Raw genomic sequence first — 19,456 nt, forward strand, 5'->3', positions numbered from 1 at the left:
ATTATAGTAATCATTAGTAATGAAAATTTGGTAAAGTTGCTAACTTATATGGAACGGCTCATCAAGAACTTATTTACGTTAGACTTGAAGACAACCATATTGTAGTCAGCCGGAAAGCAGGAAAACGGAAGACAATTCCACAGGCGTGCAGTTCTAATAAAAAAGCTTTGTTCATGGAATCTACGTTTAGGTTTAGGCACAGATAAAGAGTGGGGGGAATTATTGATAGTTTTTACAGCTAGACGAGTGTTTCTTGTGAAAGTTTGGCGAGGGGGGACCATAGACTGAAGCTCATTCGAACACTTTCCATGAAAATAACGATACATCAGAGACAAACTCGCAACATCTCTTCTGTGAGATAAAGGTTGCAAGGAAGAGAAAAGGATATCTCCTACGAGGCTACGAAGTCTATTTTGAACTCTATCAAGGCAGGCCAAGTCCTTTCTAGCAGCTCCTGCCCAGATGTGGCAACAGTATTCCATCCTTGGACGTACCTGGCTCTTATATAGATAGAGAATAGCATCAGCAGTGAGATATCTACCGGATCGATAGAAAGATCCCACCATTTTTCCAGCGGCCTTGGCAACAGATTTGATGTACGTGTTCCATTTAAGATCAGGAGTAATGGTCAAGCCAAGAAGTTTGTCAAAACTTGAGGCCTCCTGAAGACGAGAGCCATTCATTTCAATTTCACGTTCTTTTTTGCTTACACAGTACAGGTTCGAGCCTACAACCACTTTTGTTTTTTTTTGCTCAAAACACCCGGCACCCAGGCTAGTCTCAAAAAAAAAAAAAAAGACAAACAGAAAAACAATAACATCTCTCCTACTAAATATGCATCAACTTTCATTCAAAGGAACACTGAAACATAACAAAAATTGTTTAGTAGATTTTTTTTTTTTTTTTTTAGAAAGGAGTCACCATTTATCAAGGTCCGGAAGCCACTCAAGGATAAGGGTTAATGAGTATACGTTAGTCAATGTGACAGTATCATAGTAATCGTTAGTAGTGGAAATTTGGTAAATTGGATTACTTAAGGGGATGGTTCATCCCGAACTTGTTTACGTTGGACTTGAAGACGACCACATTGTAATCAGCTGGAAAGCTGCAAATGGAAGAGAGTTCCACAAGCGTGCAGTTCTAAGAAAGAAACTTTGTTCATGGAATCTACGTTTAGGTTTAGGCACAGATAAAGAGTGAGGGAAATTATTGATATTGGTTTCAGCTAGACGAGTGTTTTCCATGAAAGTTTGGCAAGGCTGAATCATAGATTAGAGCTCAGACGAGCACATGAAAATAATGAACAAGCAAAGATAGGCTCGTAACGTTTTTCAGTGGGAAAGAAGTTGTAGGAAAGAGAATCTCCAACTAAGCTACAAAGTCTATTTTGGATTAGGCAGGATAAGGCGCAACAGTATTCCATCCTCTTATATAGTTGGCTCTTATACAGGTAGAGAATTGCATCAGCAGTGAGATATCTACTGGAATGGTAGAATGATCTCATCATTTTTCCAGCAGCCTTGGCAACGGATTTGATGTATGTGTTCCATTTCAGATCAGGCGGTTGACCACTGTCTGTAAACTAATGCTGTATCCTGGAGTTTCATTCTAGCAGGCCATTGTGACGAAACAACGACAATAAGATAGTGCATCCTACCATGAGTGTATTTTTACTTTTATGAAATTACTAGCAGGATGACCCGACATTGCCCAGGATTAAATGATGATCAATGAATGTTTCACACGCCCATATTTCTATTGTAATCAAAATCAATGAAATCGTCCATTTTTCAATCAAATCGATTAATTGCCTGCTCTAGTTGGGAACCCATTGCGGTGCACCAGGAAGAAGCTTCACATACCTCCCCCACAGTAACTTAATTCACAATATATTGTAGTCTATATTGCACTGTAGAGAATCTAGTGTTGATTTTATAAAATTCTAACGGCCTGAATGAAAGTTTAAAATGAAAAAAAAAGTTCAATCAGTAAATATGAAGCTTACTGTTAAATAAAAAGTGGTATAATATTTTACATTTTATTACGAAAAACGAATGCAAAAGTGGAGCCTTCAAGCGGAGTGAAGAATTTAAGATAACTGACCACACCAGCCTTTGTAAGTGATCACTAGGGCTATGACAACAGCATATTCTTTTCCTTGTTTTGATTCTCAGGAATGTATCCATAAATATCTTATATGTTTTTATGTAGAATGATGTGGTTCTCAGTTGATTAATTGTGTCTGTGTTGTATATATACTCGAGAGCAAAAACAAAAGAATATGCTGTCGTCCTAGACCTAGTGATCACATACTTGAATATTTTATCAGTTAAAAGCTGTGCATTCAAATATTATATGGCATAATCACGTTTGACATACCAGTTCCCGTCAGATCACCAAAGTTAAGCAACGTAAGTATCAGACGTGTGACCATTTGAGACTTTCAGTATGTGCTCCCCGCTTATCTCAGCATTGTTTCCAGTCGTCCTGAACTTCTTGCCACTGGGCTCAAGCAATACTGATTCAGGAGAGATGTGCTACGGGATTGCACAACCCTTGTCTCACAATTACACATGGAGCTGCCCCTACAGGAATTGGAGTGGGGGTATTCTTTGTCTTTCAAAACTAAATGAAGGCATCGATGAATATCAAAAAACATCTGGCATACAGACATGGGTCACAAGCACTTCTGATCTGCAATGACTTCGGCATAACGATCGTACCATGATCAGATGGACATGTGGCTGTAAACAGGAAGAAAGGATTTCATGAATCATGTTTCATCAGAAATGGTGAGATTTACGGATATCTTATACACTGGTTCCAGAATCCATCCATGTACAACATGCCTCCTCCTGCATCATCTCTGTCATGCATCTGAATATCCCAGACACTAGAGAACATTGTAAAGCAAGGAAGATATCTTGCTGCCCAGCTCCCTAAATAGTATCCTTGCAAATCTGGTCCCAAATAATAGGCCCTCACGATTAAGTGGCTTTGTGCCTTGCTTGGAGTGAAAAAACAGTTAAAAAAAAAAAAAAAAAGATCTGGCTAAAGCATATATGAAGCAAAATGACTGATATTTATCTCCCTTTTTTACTATAACTCAATCCCAGAACTAAAATATATTCTAGCATATATTTTGTATCGGTAAAGAATACAGAAATAAGCCTTAAGTAAACAAATGTTGAATGACTCACACTGAGTTTAATAATAGACTAGCAGGGTGACCCGACGTTGCCCAGGATTGAATGATGATTAACAAATGTTTATCATTGAAATCGGTGAAATCGCCAATTTTTCAATCAAATCGATTAATTGCCTGCACTAGTTGGAGACCAATCACGGTGCACCGGTATTTACCTTCCTTCCATGAAGGGGAGATGTGATACAAGGGTTAAAAAGATGGGCTGTGGAAAGCCAACATCATAGAAGAAGAGCACTCTAGCTGGCAAAAAATACCTGGGTAGCCTCGTCAGCATTCCCCAGTAAAGACGTCTCAGGCGATTAACAATAAACCCGTTCTCAAAAGGAGAAAGCAAAGCCTGGGAGAGTGGATCTCTTGGAACTACACAGGACCAAAGCCATATCTCAGTCAACAGGGAAAAGTCATCGCAATAATGACCAAAATTCTTTGATGCCAAGGGAAAATACCAGGTTGATGTCTACCTACTACCGTTTTATCGCAACTTGTTTAAATACAGTTAAAGGTCGATAATTCATTTTTAAATTTAAATGAGTTGTTTCCTTTTATCAAAACCTAGTTATATTAAACTATTTTTTATTATATTGATAAATAAATATATTTATCTAGTTTTATTCTTATTTTATTATAGGTTTTGTATCAGAATATTTTCGATAAGTATTGATAATCGAAAACATCTGATTAAAGAAGGAAGAGGCGATTTGACTAAAGGTAACCCCTTATACATCACAAGTGCATTGGATCAGATTTACCACACAAAACGATAGGTTCTTTTATATGACAAGCGCGTATTCAAAATGAACGTTTCTGTTTAGATCACAATTGAGCTATGATACTTGACTTTTGCATTTTATACTTTGATTCAGCCCAATATGCGAGAGTTAAAAGTTGAGAGATCAATTGGACTTTGACTACAATTGGAGACAAATCGTATCGTGGCTTGAGCCAGGTGGGAAAAGTTTTGGGAGATTGAGATGAACTGACGGCAACAGACGAACCTAGCCTCGATAGGACGTAGATGTGAACCCTTGCATGTAGACACACACAGAATCCAACCGACATATATAGTGGAGAGGGGGGGGAGAATAAAAGTAGATTCCCCAGATAACGATCAAGGCAAGGAGGAGTCCTCTGAGCAGCACTTCCTCAGATACGAAAGAAGTACTCTCAGCTTTCAGTGATAAAAAGCCACCATAAAGTAGAGAATAGTTTAACGTTTTATTTAAATTTTTGATGTGCGTGAATAAACATGTAACATGTGGTGGTATATAGGGGGAAGGGTGGAGTTGAAGGAAAGTCCAGAAACAGACGTTACTTATGTGACGTAGTAGCTTAAATTTGAAATGCAATTGTTGTTGATCAGTCACCTTCACGTTTTAAAAAGCAATTTCATTTGTCTTCCATCTTCAATTTTGTTTCTTAATTTTTGAGATGATGATTGATAATTTGTTTGGATCATTTAGACTATTGTTCTCATCTTGAGTGTTATTTTCACGTTTCAGTCGATGTAACCACCAACCTCCTTCAGTTATATCTTGGCAAATTAGTAACTTTTTGATTCCAGAGTTAGCCCAAAAGATTCCAGAGTTATCCCGAAAGATTCCAGAGTTCCACAGAGATTCTCAAATTCATCAAGATACACCTGGAGAAGGTTGGAGGTGACATCAACCGAAACATTGTGCAAATTCAAAATGAGAACAGTAGTCTGAAGAATCCAAATAATGATTTCTAAGCTTAGGCTTGAAATCGCAATTTAGTTGGTTAATCAGGTTTAAGTTTTAACTAGCAGCATTTCTTCTCTGCAAACGAGAAAGAAGGGAAGAAATCATTGCCCACTAGATTGTGAAGTCGGTTTTGTACTCTGTCAACACAAGAAAGAGGCACCTCCCCAGATGTGGCAGCAGTACTCCATCTTTGAACGTATGACTTATATAGGTAAGGGATTGCGCCAGGAATCAGGTATGCATGGATACTGCCTTAACAACTGAAATTGTATTGTAATGGTTTTGAATTTTGGAGGTAAGGATTGATAATTTGTATTATCTGAGTTTTTTGGACTATTGCTCTCATCTTGAGTGTGATTCACAAAAATATTTCAGCTAATATAACTTCCGACCTTCTTCAGATGTATTTTGTCAAACTCAGAAATCTGCAAGGAAATTTTGGACGGAACTCTTTATTAATCCACAGAAGTAGCAGGCTCTTGTGTATTCATTTTTTGCGGACTGGTTAACCACAACAGGATAGAAATGTTGAGTCTTGTAACTGTGTCCCCAATAATTACTGCCTTCCATAGGTGTTGTTGTTGTCTCACCACGTTTCGGCCAACTCATCCTCTGACCTTCTCCAGATGAAGATAACGGTTTCAATCCTAACGCAGGCCAAAGCAGGCCATAGGATTAGTTGGCCAAAACGTGGTGAGATGAAAACAACTATTGAAGGTAGTAATTACTGGGAACACAGTTACAAGACTCAGCATTCCTATACTGAAGAAGGCCAGAGGATGAGTTGGCCGAAATGTGGTGAAACAACAATTATGAAGACGAGGATAATAGTCCACAAAAAAAAAAAAAAAAAATGAATACACAAATTACAAGAAGCCTCATCTCATAAGATTCTAAAAATAAAAAATAAAATAATATAAAAAAGCATGTTCTTGTTCCGTCTGACATGATCAGATAGAAGTCTTAAGCAATTCGTGATTGTATTCTTCATATCACCCCGCACTGACAATTGAACATTCAACCCTCGGAAGACTGTCACAACTGAATTTTACCTGGTACAGTATACATTGCATCTGTTCGAAATTCCGTGCAGATTCCCTGAGTTCAACAAGAAGAAGGCTGTAGGTTACACCAGCTGAAACGTTATGAGAATAACATTTGAAATGAAAACAGAAGTCCGAATAACCCAAATAATATGAACCGTGTAATCACCTCTGGTTAGTGCATGATGATGAGGATGAGAATGAGGAGGAGGAGGAGGATAAGGTATCACACATACATATCAAAAACTATCACATATGTATAAAACAAATAAATTAATAATAATAATAATAAAACATACATATTAAATCCGTTGCCAAGGCCGCTGGAAAAATGGTGGGATCCTGCTATCGATCCAGTAGATATCTCACTGCTGATGCAATTCTCTATCTATATAAGAGCCAGGTACATCCAAGGATGGAATACTGTTGCCACATCTGGGCAGGAGCTGCTAGAAAGGACTTATTCTGCCTTGATAGAGTTCAAAATAGACTTCGTAGCCTTGTGGGGGATGTCCTTTTCTCTTCCCTGCAACCTCTTTCTCACTGAAGAGATGTTGCGAGTTTGTCTCTGCTTTATTATTTTCATGGCAGGTGCTCGACTGAGCTCCATTCTATGGTCCCCCCTCGCCAAACTTTCACAAGAAACACTCGTCTAGCAGAAAACATTATCACTAGTTTCCTGCACTCTTTAACTGTGCCTAAACCTAAACGTAGATTTCATGAGCAAAGCTTCTTTCTTAGAATTGCACAACTATGGAATTGTCTTCCGTTTTTCTGCTTTCCAGCTGACTACAATATGGTTGTCTTCAAGTCTAACGTAAACAAGTTTTTGATGAGCCGTTCCATATACGTTAACAAATTTACCGAATCTCCATTACTAACGGTTACTATACTGTCCAATTTCTACTGTACACTCTTTAACCCTTATCTTCGAGTAGCCTCTTGGCCTTGATAAGTGGTGATGCCTATGTAAAATAAATAAATAAATAAAAAATAAAAATAAAAATTACTGATCACCATATTGGCGTTCATCTTAACACTTGGCCCGATTACGAGATCGCTGTAGACTTTTTCATTTTATGCCAGAAGTAAGATTATGGCACGATGACCAATTTCTTGGAATATTAGAATCAGAAAAAAAAAAAAAAAAAAAAATCATCTGTGTAAAGAGGAAGGGAAAGACTGATCAAAGTCCAAGAGAAAACAAAATCACTTCCTGCGTGAGAGGAGGTTCAGCAGACACGCAACCAATAAGTCAAGGAAGAATCTGATCAATAACAAGGAAGATCTGAGGAATTCGCAGTGCAATGCCAGTCCATAAATCTATCCACGGAATTAAATGTTTCCAATGTCTGACAAGAATGGCAGCTGTCCAACGAGTGCGTGATCCTGGCAACTGTGCAAGAAACACGCAAATTCATCGCGTCTGCTCTTTGATATGACAAGAGTCCAAGAAAATGAAAAGAAATTTCCCTCTATCGTGCTAAAAGATTACTCACACCTGAGAGTATCCTGTACCTCTACAAAGCCACCATTCACCCATGCATGGAGTATTGTTGCCGCATCTGGGCTGGTGTATATACCACTAGCCTCTCCCTCTTGGATTGGGTCCAAAAAAGAATCTCACAATTTAATATGCCCCGCTGTGTCAACTAAGCTCCAATCTCTGTCCCATCAGCTTAATGTTGTATCTCTGTGTCTGTTTTTCAAGTATTTTAATGGAATGTGCTCTGAAGAACTACTTTTGCCCCCTCAACATACATATCCCGACAAACCCTCTTAGCAACAAAATCACACCCCTTCGCTGTTGAAGTCCCTAAATGCTAGAAAGCTTTCTATTCTAATATATATATATATATATCTGATTGGATAGATAGCTAAACTAAACGCTGTGCGTATATATCAAAACCGGTATCATGAATTCCGAACATGTTATATATGCACACAATGCATGAGAAAAAATAAAACAGAATAAAATAATTAAACTAAAATGAAAATAAAAAATACTCCAATTACATATGTGTTAAAATAAGGTCCTCTATTAATTTGACGTATTCACAAAAAAAAAAAAAAAAAAAAAAAAAAAGAAAAAGAAAAACGTGCATTCCCCCTATACAAAACTAGATAAAAGAACTATTATTTGAGAGAGGACCTGTCATAAGCTAATGGAAAGATTAACCCGTGGAAGGAAATAGCAATAAATCTGATTGGATAGCTAACTAAACACCATGTGTATATATAAAAACAACCGTAAACATGAATTACATATATGTTAGCTTGTGTGTAACTTAATTGCCAAAATATGTATCTATCTATTTATCTATCTATTTATATAAGTGATGGGACGATTCCAATATTTTTATCGATTTGGATTATTTACTCATCTCAATATTTAACTACAAACTTGTTATTTTTCTCCCGATTATGATACGTTAGTATTAGTTAAGCAGACATTGTTAAATGTAACAATTCTCTGCATGATTATTTATTTATTTTTAAAAGATTTTTCCAATAATCTTTATTTCATCAAAATGAAAAGCAAATGACGAATGTACCGGAAGTATCAGTAGCATTTTCGATGTTTTGCTGAATCATCATCATTGGCTGGCATAAAAAAAAAAAAAAATGAAGAAAAAGAAAAGTTAAAAAAGCCGAGAAGGCATATGTGAAATAGTTAGGTGTCACAAGAACAAACCAGTGCAATTCCAGAGGAACGCTTGCAATTTCAGTTCAGAAATGCAAGAAACTCATCTTCCGAATTGATTTTGTTTATTTTGGCACAAAAAAAAAAAAAAAGATTATCCAGAAAATTTTAAAAATAAAAAAGATATAATTAAGCAGTAGAATTCTGTCATGTTTAGCAAAATATAAGTAACCTTGACTATCTGTCTGAGAAACGATAACAATCCCTACCAAATTCTTGTCAACATTGGGTCTACAGACTTGATATTTAGTGTGTGTGTGTGTGTGTGTGTGCGTGCGTGCGTGCGTGATTGGGACCTGTGGAACTTATTTAGTTTTTATCCGAAAAAAAAAAAAAATATAGCTTCTAAGAAGTCAGATTGAAAAAAAAAAAAAATTGGCACTTGGCAGGCTTAAGTCCACTAAATGCTATTTCTACACATATGCAAATTTATTATTTTTTTTACAAAGAAGCCACCACTTATTAAAGCCCAGAGGCCACTCAAGGATAAGGGTTAATAAGTGTACAGTAGTCAATGGCACACTATCGTAGCAATTGTTAGTAGTGGAAATTTGTTCAATTCAATTACTTAAGGGGATGGCTCATCAAGAATTTGTTCGCGTTGAACTTGAAGACAACCATATTGTAGTCAGCTGGAAAGCAGGAAAACGGAAAGCGTTCCACAGGCGTGTATTTCTAAGAAAGAAACTTTGTTCATGGAATCTACGTTTAGGTTTAGGCACAGATAAAGAGTGGGGGAAATTATTGATAGTGGTTTTAGTTAGACGAGTGTTTAGTGTAAAGATATAATCTGTCAGAGGAACGATAACAATCTTTACCAAACTTTTGTCAATTTTGGGTCTACAGACTTGAAACTCAATATACACATATATATATATATATATATATATATATATATATATATATATACACACACATATATATATATATATATATATATATATGTGTGTGTGTGTTTGTGTGTCTGTGTGTGTGATTTGAACATGTGGAAAAAATTAAATTTAGTTTTTAGCTCATAAAAGTAGCTTCTAAGGGGGGTCAGATTGGAAAAAAAGAATTCGTTCTTGGGAGGCCTAAGTCCATTAAATGTGCTATTTCTACGCATGCACAAATATACATTTAAAATTAAGTGACTTTACCATATAAATGTTTTCTTATCCATCTACAGATAGCTCAAACAGTAACAACTAAAACTGGATCGCTAAATCTCTTAGTTTCGATTCTAGCTGATGGCAACCAAGTCATTTATATTAACTTTTGAAATCACTACTATATATTGGGTGCAAAATAATAATAAAGAATATTGGCTTTATAATAATAAATATGAAATCTGCATGAATATAATTATCATATTTTATAGCATATTTTATGACCAAACAAGAGACAATGAATACTCCTCATAAAGGGGATATACAGAGTAATTGTGAAGCATGCGTTGGACAATCCTGAACTCCATTTCTCCTGAATCGGCACTGCTTGATTTCAGTGGCAAAATAAAGTTCAGGACAGCTGGAAACAATGCTGAAGTACGCAGAGAGCGCACACAACACCTAGACTTCCTAGATGGTCACCCATTTTAGTACTGTTCAGGTGCAACGTCACTCTACTTTGGTGATCAAATAGGAACTGATGTGTCAATGTGATTATCTAATATATAAACGGCTATATGTCAGTCTGTCAGTCACCATATTTTCAAACTTTATCTCCTCCGAGACTAAAAGTTGCAGAGTGGCACTAGGGGCCTCAAATGACTGGATTTTTTACGGATTGTTCTTTCATGGGTCTTTAGCCAGTTAAAATTGTTTTTTAGGGGTCAAAAATGGATCAAAAATGAAAAAAAAAAATCGTTAAACATTTTGTCCATTAATCTTGGTTTATTTTTCATTTTAATCCGTTTATGCAGATCATCTTAGTACAGTGGTAACGTCACCAGCTTTGAATGTTAGTTTTGGTTCTAGCTAATGGCATCTAAATACTTTTTTTTTTTTTTACTTTTGAAATACCGACTATAATAATATATACAAAATCTGGAAAATTAAAATATATTTAAGTGTATTTTATGCCCGGGCAAAGCCAGGCGCACTCCTTCCCGCTAGCATATTATATATATATATATATATATATATATATATATATATAATAAACGCTGAATAAAAATAGCATCAGTGATTCACTACTGGCAACTCACAGAAAGTGGATGCTGGCTAATAGTAGAGTGGAAAATTATATGATAAGCCAGTATGTGTAATAATTTAGATGACTCGTGCAGATTATGTTTGAATGAGAAACTCGCTATACTAAATTTTAAAAGAACCTCAAAATTCATTAACTGCAGAAGCGAAATAGCAAATGTCTACAAACACAAAAAATATAAGCAGACATATCTAAACACACACAGTTTAAAACTGGGTCACCTTTTAATACACAAAGAAAGATCGCCTACTCCCTCCAAAAGTAAACAAAGAAAGATGTGACCTACAAGTCAAGTGAACCTTTGACTGATAAACGCACAACTAGAGGCTGCTGAATATAGGTACAGAAATAACAAGGAATCTGATTGGGTAACTCGCAAACTCAACACCACATGTATATTTTCAAGACTTATGGAAAATTAGAACTTTTTGGTGTATCAGAATCGGTATCAAACAAATTGCCAAAAAATGATTCTTTTAATAGTATTTTCTATTGCTGATATCAATGATAAAATTGTAAATATTTACTGATTTTAAAGCTACAAGTAAAACTAAAATTTATAGATTAACTGGCAGAAGTGTATTTTTTACGTTTGCGAAAATGTGTTTATTAAATGGGTTTTTACGCTAATCAAAAATAATATAGCTAAATATTTAAAGATATAAAAGAAGCAGAATCGGTAATTGCATTGGAGTCGGGGAAAAATGTTGGAATCGTCTCATAACTAGTGTATATATATATATATATATATATAAATAAACACACATCACAAATTTACAATTTATGTAGATTTCGTATGTATTATTATAGAATCAATCCTCTATTGAATATTATATATAATGAGGAATAATTTGCCTGGTGGACTAATTAAAAATAAAAAAATAATAATGCTAATGTCGTTCATCAAATTTCATCTGTGTTTGTTTACAATATCACATCAGCTGATATTTGGGCTTGACGATGAATGCCCTGGAAAAGTCACTTCTGATTAATGTTTTTTTTTTTTTTTTTTTTTTACAAAGGCATCACCACATTATCAAGGCCCAGAGGCCACTCAAGGATAAGGGTTAAAGAGTGTACAGTAGAAGTTGGTCAATATAGTAATCATTAGTAATGAAAATTTGGTAAATTTAATAACTTATATGGAACGGCTCATCAAGAACTTATTTACTTTAGACTTGAACAAAACCATATTGTAGTCAGCCGGAAAGCAGGAAAACGGAAGACAATTCCACAGGCGTGCAGTTCTAAGAAAGAAGCTTTGTTCATGGAATCTACGTTTAGGTTTAGGCACAGATAAAGAGTGGGGGAAATTATTGATAGTGTTTACAGCTAGACGAGTGTTTCTTGTGAAAGTTTGGCGAGGGGGGACCATAGATTGAAGCTCAGTTGAACACTTTCCATGAAAATAACGATACATCAGAGACAAACTCGCAACATCTCTTCTGTGAGATAGAGGTTGCAAGGAGGAGAAAAGGACATCTCCTACGAGGCTACGAAGTCTATTTTGAACTCTATCAAGGCAGGACAAGTTCTTTCTAGCAGCTCCTGCCCAGATGTGGCAACAGTATTCCATCCTTGGACGTACCTGGCTCTTATATAGATAGAGAATAGCATCAGCAGTGAGATATCTACTGGATCGATAGAAAGATCCCACCATTTTTCCAGCGGCCTTGGCAACAGATTTGATATACGTGTTCCATTTAAGATCAGGAGTAATGGTCAAGCCCAGAAGCTTGTCAAAACTTGAGGCCTCCTGAAGACGAGAGCCATTCATTTCAATTGATGACAAATGTGGATTAGAATGTTGATGATGTAAAGAGAGAAGCTTGGTTTTAGATGCATTAAAAGTAACCAGCCACTCCTTTCCCCATTGTACTACGTGCTCAAGATCAGAGGAGAGAGAATTGGAGAGAACTTGCTCGTTTACTGTCTTAGATGTGGTACCATAAATGGTAGTGTCGTCAGCATAAATGTCTACAAATGATGTAAGGATATGATTTGGAAGATCATTAATGTAGATCAGGAAAAGAGTTGGGCCCAGGATGGATCCCTGAGGGACACCGGCATTAATATTGTGAGCTTCTGATTTTTGCCCCTCAACTACTACTCTTATGAATCTATCAGAAAGAAATGATTTAATAATTGAGAAGACTTTTCCAGCTATACCATAGCTAGCGATCTTATGAAGTAAACCTTTATGCCATACCCTATCAAAGGCTTTAGATATGTCAAGAGCAATTGCCCTAGAAAGATTGCCACCGTCGAGAGATTTGCTAATCCTATGCGATATAACTGTAAGGACATCTGCTGTAGATCTAGCAGAACGGAAACCATATTGAGTGTCACTAAGAAGGTTATTTTTGTTGAGATGTTTGATTACTTCTGTATTTAATACAGATTCTAGCAACTTACTCATGACGCACAGGAGACTTATTGGCCTGTACTGAGAGGGGGATGAGCGATCACCTGAATTCTTAAATACAGGGCATACTGATGAGATTTTCCAGGGAGATGGGAAACTATTCTCCTTAAGACAACGTTTAAACAGTTTTGTAAGTATGGGCGCTAGTTCAGGTTGAAGTTTTTTGAGTACTATGATTGGAATACCATCAGGGCCAGTTGCTTTACTGGAATCAAGGTTTTTGATTAGTTTGGCAACATCACGTACAGATATACGTATATCACATAGCGTGTTTTCTGATACAAGAGGAAATATTGGGGGTTGGCGGTCATGTTTAGTTTTAAAATATGCAAACAAAGAAATGATTTGCAGTGATTTTAAATGGTACCTCTTCTTTTATTGTAAATTGAACTCATTAATAAGAAAAAACTAAAATAAAATGGTGAAGTACACCCAAGCTTGATCATTCGATCTGTAGGGGTTCATTCGATAGTCGAATGCTCTACCACTAAGCTATATCCCCAGACTATAAAAATCTGTTTTTTCTTAAGAAATGATTTGTTAAAATTTTGTTATCTCCCTTGCCGGTGTAACATAAGATATTTCCTTGTAAAAATTCCTTTTCATCTATAAGAGAGAAAAGCTATTTTTAAGATCAGAGTTTTTCGATACTAATCGAATGAATTTCTGTACAAAACATATCTAAGAACACTACCAGACATAAATTAGCTTTGTGTGAAGTATGCAAAAGATAGTCTCAGCCATTTCGAAACCTATGAGAAAGGAACAGACAGACAGACAGACAGACAGACAGACACACAAAGTGACGTTTATATACTAGTAGAAATGTAAAAATATATATATTACAAACAATGCTTTAAGCAAACTACATCATATATCTTATATTTATACTAGCTTGGGTGCCCGGCGTTGCCCAGGTGTTCAGCCAAAACAAAAAAAAAGTGGTGGTAGGCAGGCAGGCTCGAACCCGTGCTGCAAAGGCGGAAAAGAAACTGAAAGAAAATCTGACGTCTTAGCTGATGTCTATGACACAACCGGAAGTCAAAAGCGTTGAAATTAACCAAAGTCAATCCAACGGTGACAATGACTTACTAAAATGTCGGCGAAAAAAATCGACCCCTCCTTGTACAAAACCGCCGAGTTTAGGATGAACTAATTTGTGTTTTTGGCCAATTTTTTGATATTTGTAGTCCGCTTCAAAATGATACCGATCTTGTCAGGATCTGTCGCCTCTGTCGGAAGTTTTTGCGAGACATACAAACATACATACATACATTTAAACAGACAGGTGAGATTTATATTATAGATATGTAAAAATGTACATATCACAAACAATGCTTTAAACAAAGTACATCAACCTCTTATATTTATATATGTAAAAATTTACAGATGATTGGAAGTTTTGTTTTTGTGAGTAAATTGTTCGTTAGAAAAGTTAAATGTTCTCGTGTGTGTGAGAGAGAGAGAGAGAGAGACTGTGTGTGTATATACATGTGTGAGTGTGTAACTAAGTTGAGAATAGTCATTTGCTCTGTTTATTTATTTATTTTTTTTCCACATGAGCAAAGTGGAGTAAAAAAAAAAAAAAACCCAAAAAAAAAACCAAAAACATAATAGAACATTTTGACTTGTCTTATTTTGTTTTCCCTCTGGTTCTACTGTCGAGAATGTTGAAATTCTGATCTTTTTATGCTTGGTGAATCGGACCAAACAGGGAACTTACTTTCGGATCCCGAGCATTTTTAAAGCATGTCACGTGACCGCTACTTTCGCATTGTTTTGTTAATATCTCGCTGGGAAACTGTTTGCACTGAAATGCAATTGCATCTTTTTAGAATGTTTTTTTTTGGGGGGGGGGAAGGGGCGTGGTTTGTTTGTTTGTTTGTTTTCACTCACACCATTGGTCAATTAATAGGATTGGGGCACATGTTGGTCCTATAAACATTTGAATCTGGTTTACAATTGAGATAAATGGTAAACAATAAAATAAAAGAGAAAAAATAACATTATTCATACCTCATAGCCAGCCTGAAGAACACTGGGTATCATTAGAGCTTATTGTGCAAGCATAGTATTCCGGTAGCCATTTTATGTAAAATTCTCACCGATTGGCTAATATTTGATTTGTCGTTTGTTTTGGTTTGTTCTTCCCAGAAGTTTTTTTTTTTTTGTTAAAACTTCTTTGTTGATTTACAAATAAACTAATAAAAATATTTTAAAATATTACAAATGTTATTATTTTATTTGTGTGTGTGTGTGTGTGTGTGTGTGTGTGTGTGTGTGTGTGTGTGTGTAAAACTATTGTTTTTAAATACAGGTATTTTATGAAGTTCTATTTTAGATATAAGCATTTTGAAACTTGTTCTTAAATACTAAAAGCATTTTTGACTGCCGTTTTTAAATGCAAGTTTTCAAACAGTTTGTTTTTTTGTTTTTTTTTGTAATACTAAAAACATTTTTAAACAACTCTTTTTGAATGAACATTTTTATATAGCAACTGTTTTTAAATGCAAGTGTTTTTTAAACAACTGTTTTTAAGTACAAGTGTTTTAAAAATGTTTTCAAACATTAGAAACATTTTTAAACCGTTATTTAAAAGAACAAGTAATGTAATTAAAAAAAAAACTATATTAAAAACAGAAATGCTTGTCAAACTTTACTGTGAGATTAGTTTATTAATAAAGGAATGATCAATGTGTGTGTGTGTGTGTTCATAATCGTTTCTATTTTTTCCTTTCCGTTGCGAATATTAGAAATTCATCTTTTAAAAGCGAGATTTTTCGTTTTCATTTTCCCTCGAACGAAACGTAACGGTGCATCCGCGCACATGAACAGCGAAGGAAGAAAAATGAGCTTCATAGATTTTCACCCAATATTGTCGTCGCTGTGATTATTGATTTAAAGATAATACCATTCCCAGATTTACTTAGTGGTGTGTTCGGTAGGCGGAAAGAGGTGTACCGGGATTGAGGTTGGGTGGAGCTACGAGAGGCAAGTAGCAGATGATGGGCTAAATCCACTGAAGAGGGGGATTGAAGAGAGAGATAGTAGAATGAGAGAGAGTAGAATGTAAGACGAAAAGAAAGGGAGTACAAGAGAGAGAGAGAGTGGGACAGAGTACGAGAGAGAGAGAGAGACGGACGGACAGAGTACGAGAGAGAGACGGACGGACAGAGTACGAGAGAGAGAGAGACGGACAGAGTACGCGAAAGAGAGAGAGAGCGACGGACAGAGTACAAGAGAGAAAGAGAGAGCGACGGACAGAGTACAAGAGAAAGAGAGAGAGAGCGACGGACAGAGTACAAGAGAAAGAGAGAGAGAGCGACGGACAGAGTACAAGAGAGAGAGAGAGAGAGAGCGACGGACAGAGTACGCGAGAGAGAGACGGGGAGAGTATGCGAGAGAGACGGAGAGAGTACACGAGAGAGAGACGGACAGAGTACACGAGAGAGAGACGGACAGAGTACACGAGAGAGAGACGGACAGAGTACACGAGAGAGAGACGGACAGAGTACACGAGAGAGAGACGGACAGAGTACACGAGAGAGAGACGGACAGAGTACACGAGAGAGAGACGGACAGAGTACACGAGAGAGAGAGACGGACAGAGTACACGAGAGAGAGACGGACAGAGTACACGAGAGAGAGACGGACAGAGTACACGAGAGAGAGACGGACAGAGTACACGAGAGAGAGAGACGGACAGAGTACACGAGAGAGAGAGACGGACAGAGTACACGAGAGAGAGAGACGGACAGAGTACACGAGAGAGAGAGACGGACAGAGTACACGAGAGAGAGACGGACAGAGTACGCGAGAGAGAGAGAGAGACGGACAGAGTATGAGAGAGAGAGAGAGAGAGACGGACAGAGTACGCGAGAGAGAGAGAGAGACGGACAGAGTACGCGAGAGAGAGAGAGAGACGGACAGAGTACGCGAGAGAGAGAGAGAGACGGACAGAGTACGCGAGAGAGAGAGAGAGAGAGACGGACAGAGTACGGTAGAGAGAGAGAGAGAGAGACGGACAGAGTACGGTAGAGAGAGAGAGAGAGACGGACAGAGTACGGTAGAGAGAGAGAGACGGACCGAGTACGGGAGAGAGAGAGAGAGAGACAGACGGACCGAGCACGAAAGAGAGAGAGAGAGAGAGACAGACGGACCGAGCACGAAAGAGAGAGAGAGAGAGACAGACGGACCGAGCACGAAAGAGAGAGAGAGAGAGACAGACGGACCGAGCACGAAAGAGAGAGAGAGAGAGAGACAGACGGACCGAGCGCGAAAGAGAGAGAGAGAGAGAGACAGACGGACCGAGCGCGAAAGAGAGAGAGAGAGACAGACGGACCGAGCGCGAAAGAGAGAGAGAGACAGACGGACCGAGCACGAAAGAGAGAGAGAGACAGACGGACCGAGCACGAAAGAGAGAGAGAGACAGACGGACCGAGCACGAAAGAGGGAGAGAGACAGACGGACCGAGCACGAAAGAGGGAGAGAGAGAGAGAGACGGACAGAGCACGAAAGAGGGAGAGAGAGAGAGAGACGGACAGAGCACGAAAGAGGGAGAGAGAGAGAGAGACGGACAGAGCACGAAAGAGGGAGAGAGAGAGAGAGACGGACAGAGCACGAAAGAGGGAGAGAGAGAGAGAGAGACGAACAGAGCACGAAAGAGAGAGAGACACAGACAGAGCACGAAAGAGAGAGAGACACAGACAGAGCACGAAAGCGAGAGAGAGAGAGACGGACAGAGCGCGAAAGAGAGAGAGACAGAGCACGAAAGGGAGAGAGAGAGAGGGAGACAGACAGACAGAGCACGAGAGAGAGAGAAAAAGTATGATAGAGAGAGAGAGAGGGAAAGTGCGTGAGAGAGAGAGAGAAGGAGAGAAAGTACGATAGAGAGAGAAAGTATGAGAGAGTAATAAAGAGTGAGAGAAAACTAGAGAGATTCTCGGTTAGATCAATCAGAAGGAAGGAATAAAAAAAAAAGGGAGAGAACTATATTATAAGAACAATATGCAGGACTTCAATCAAAATGGTTCAATAAAAATTAATGAATAAAACTATGACAAAATTAGCTGTATTTCCTGTTTGTATGGCTGAAATAAGAACAACAAGTCCAACAAGAAAATATTGATTTGTGTATCTATGTTGTGTATCTGCTTGCATTTATCTGTAGCACTAAGGGAGGCAACTCAGTATATTTTCAGGTCAATGTTAACATAAATAAGCTGCAGTTGACCGAATTACTTTTTCTTCATTTGAGACTTGACTTCATTTGGAATATCCTTTTATAAACTACAAATTTCTGTATTATTATCAACTTTTATGACTTCTCGATATTTTGTAGTTTTCATGTGCTAAGCAGCAAAATTATAGTTTGCCTATGAATATTATTTTACTAACTCCTTTGCCCTGAAGAGAAGAGCCATTGTTTGAAACTCCATGGAATAAAAGGAAAATTTTAAGTTTTTCAACTTGTTTCCAATATTAAATTGTTGTAAATTCTAATTTACAGAATTTGATTTTAATTCCTTGTGTGTGTGTGTGTGTGTGTGTGTGTGTGTGTGTTATAGAAGATCAGAAAAAAACATTGGTACCGTCGGTTTCAAACCCAACACAAAAGGAGACAGTTTTTGTCCTCTTTATGTTGGTTTTAAAACCAACGGTCACAAATACCAAAAAATGTAATCAATTCACATTTGTATTTTTTTTTTTTACATTTTTTTTTTTTTTTTTAGATAGTCTATTGTCTTAGACGTATTTCGTTGGATAGTGAAAGATCATTAAACAACTCTTCAGAGACCAATTGATATTGTTAAAAAAAAAAACTGTTAGAATGTTTAATATATGGAATGAAAAAAGAATTTGAAAAAGAACATAGACCCCCCCCCCCAAAAAAAACATCCATAATATAGATCTTACCTCTTTGTTTAAATGTATGTATGTATGTATGTTTGTCTGCCTAAAACTTTCGACAGAACTGACGGATTTTAACGAGATTGGTATCGTTTTTAAGTTCGACCCTTCAGACGACAAATATCGAAAAATTGGCCAAAATCATTAATTCCTTCACCCTCAACTAGGCACTTTCCTACGGGGAGGAGCCGCTTTTTTCGCCGATATTTTCAAAAGTCATCCCCTCTTTTCGATTGTCTGGCCTTAATTTAA

At 37.2% G+C, this 19,456-nt stretch overlaps 1 protein-coding gene across 11 annotated transcripts in view; it reads right to left on the reverse strand.

Moving 5' to 3' along the window:
- Positions 1-19,456, reverse strand: part of LOC145249721 (E3 ubiquitin-protein ligase NEDD4-like) — a 622,527-nt gene that overhangs the window by 412,114 nt on the left and 190,957 nt on the right. Inside the window, exon 1 of one of the 11 annotated variants that reach the window (XM_080111607.1) lies at positions 15,311-15,470. The exons of the other annotated variants lie outside the window; for them this stretch is intronic. Within the exon in view, the coding sequence (XP_079967733.1) occupies positions 15,311-15,343 (33 nt within the window). The 5' untranslated portion in view covers positions 15,344-15,470. Of the gene's footprint in view, positions 1-15,310; positions 15,471-19,456 lie in introns of those variants that run through there. 11 annotated transcript variants of the gene reach the window in all.

Source organism: Euprymna scolopes, chromosome 28 (genome assembly GCF_053919585.1).
Source record: "Euprymna scolopes isolate OS-2025 chromosome 28, ASM5391958v1, whole genome shotgun sequence".
NCBI lineage: Eukaryota > Metazoa > Mollusca > Cephalopoda > Sepiida > Sepiolidae > Euprymna > Euprymna scolopes.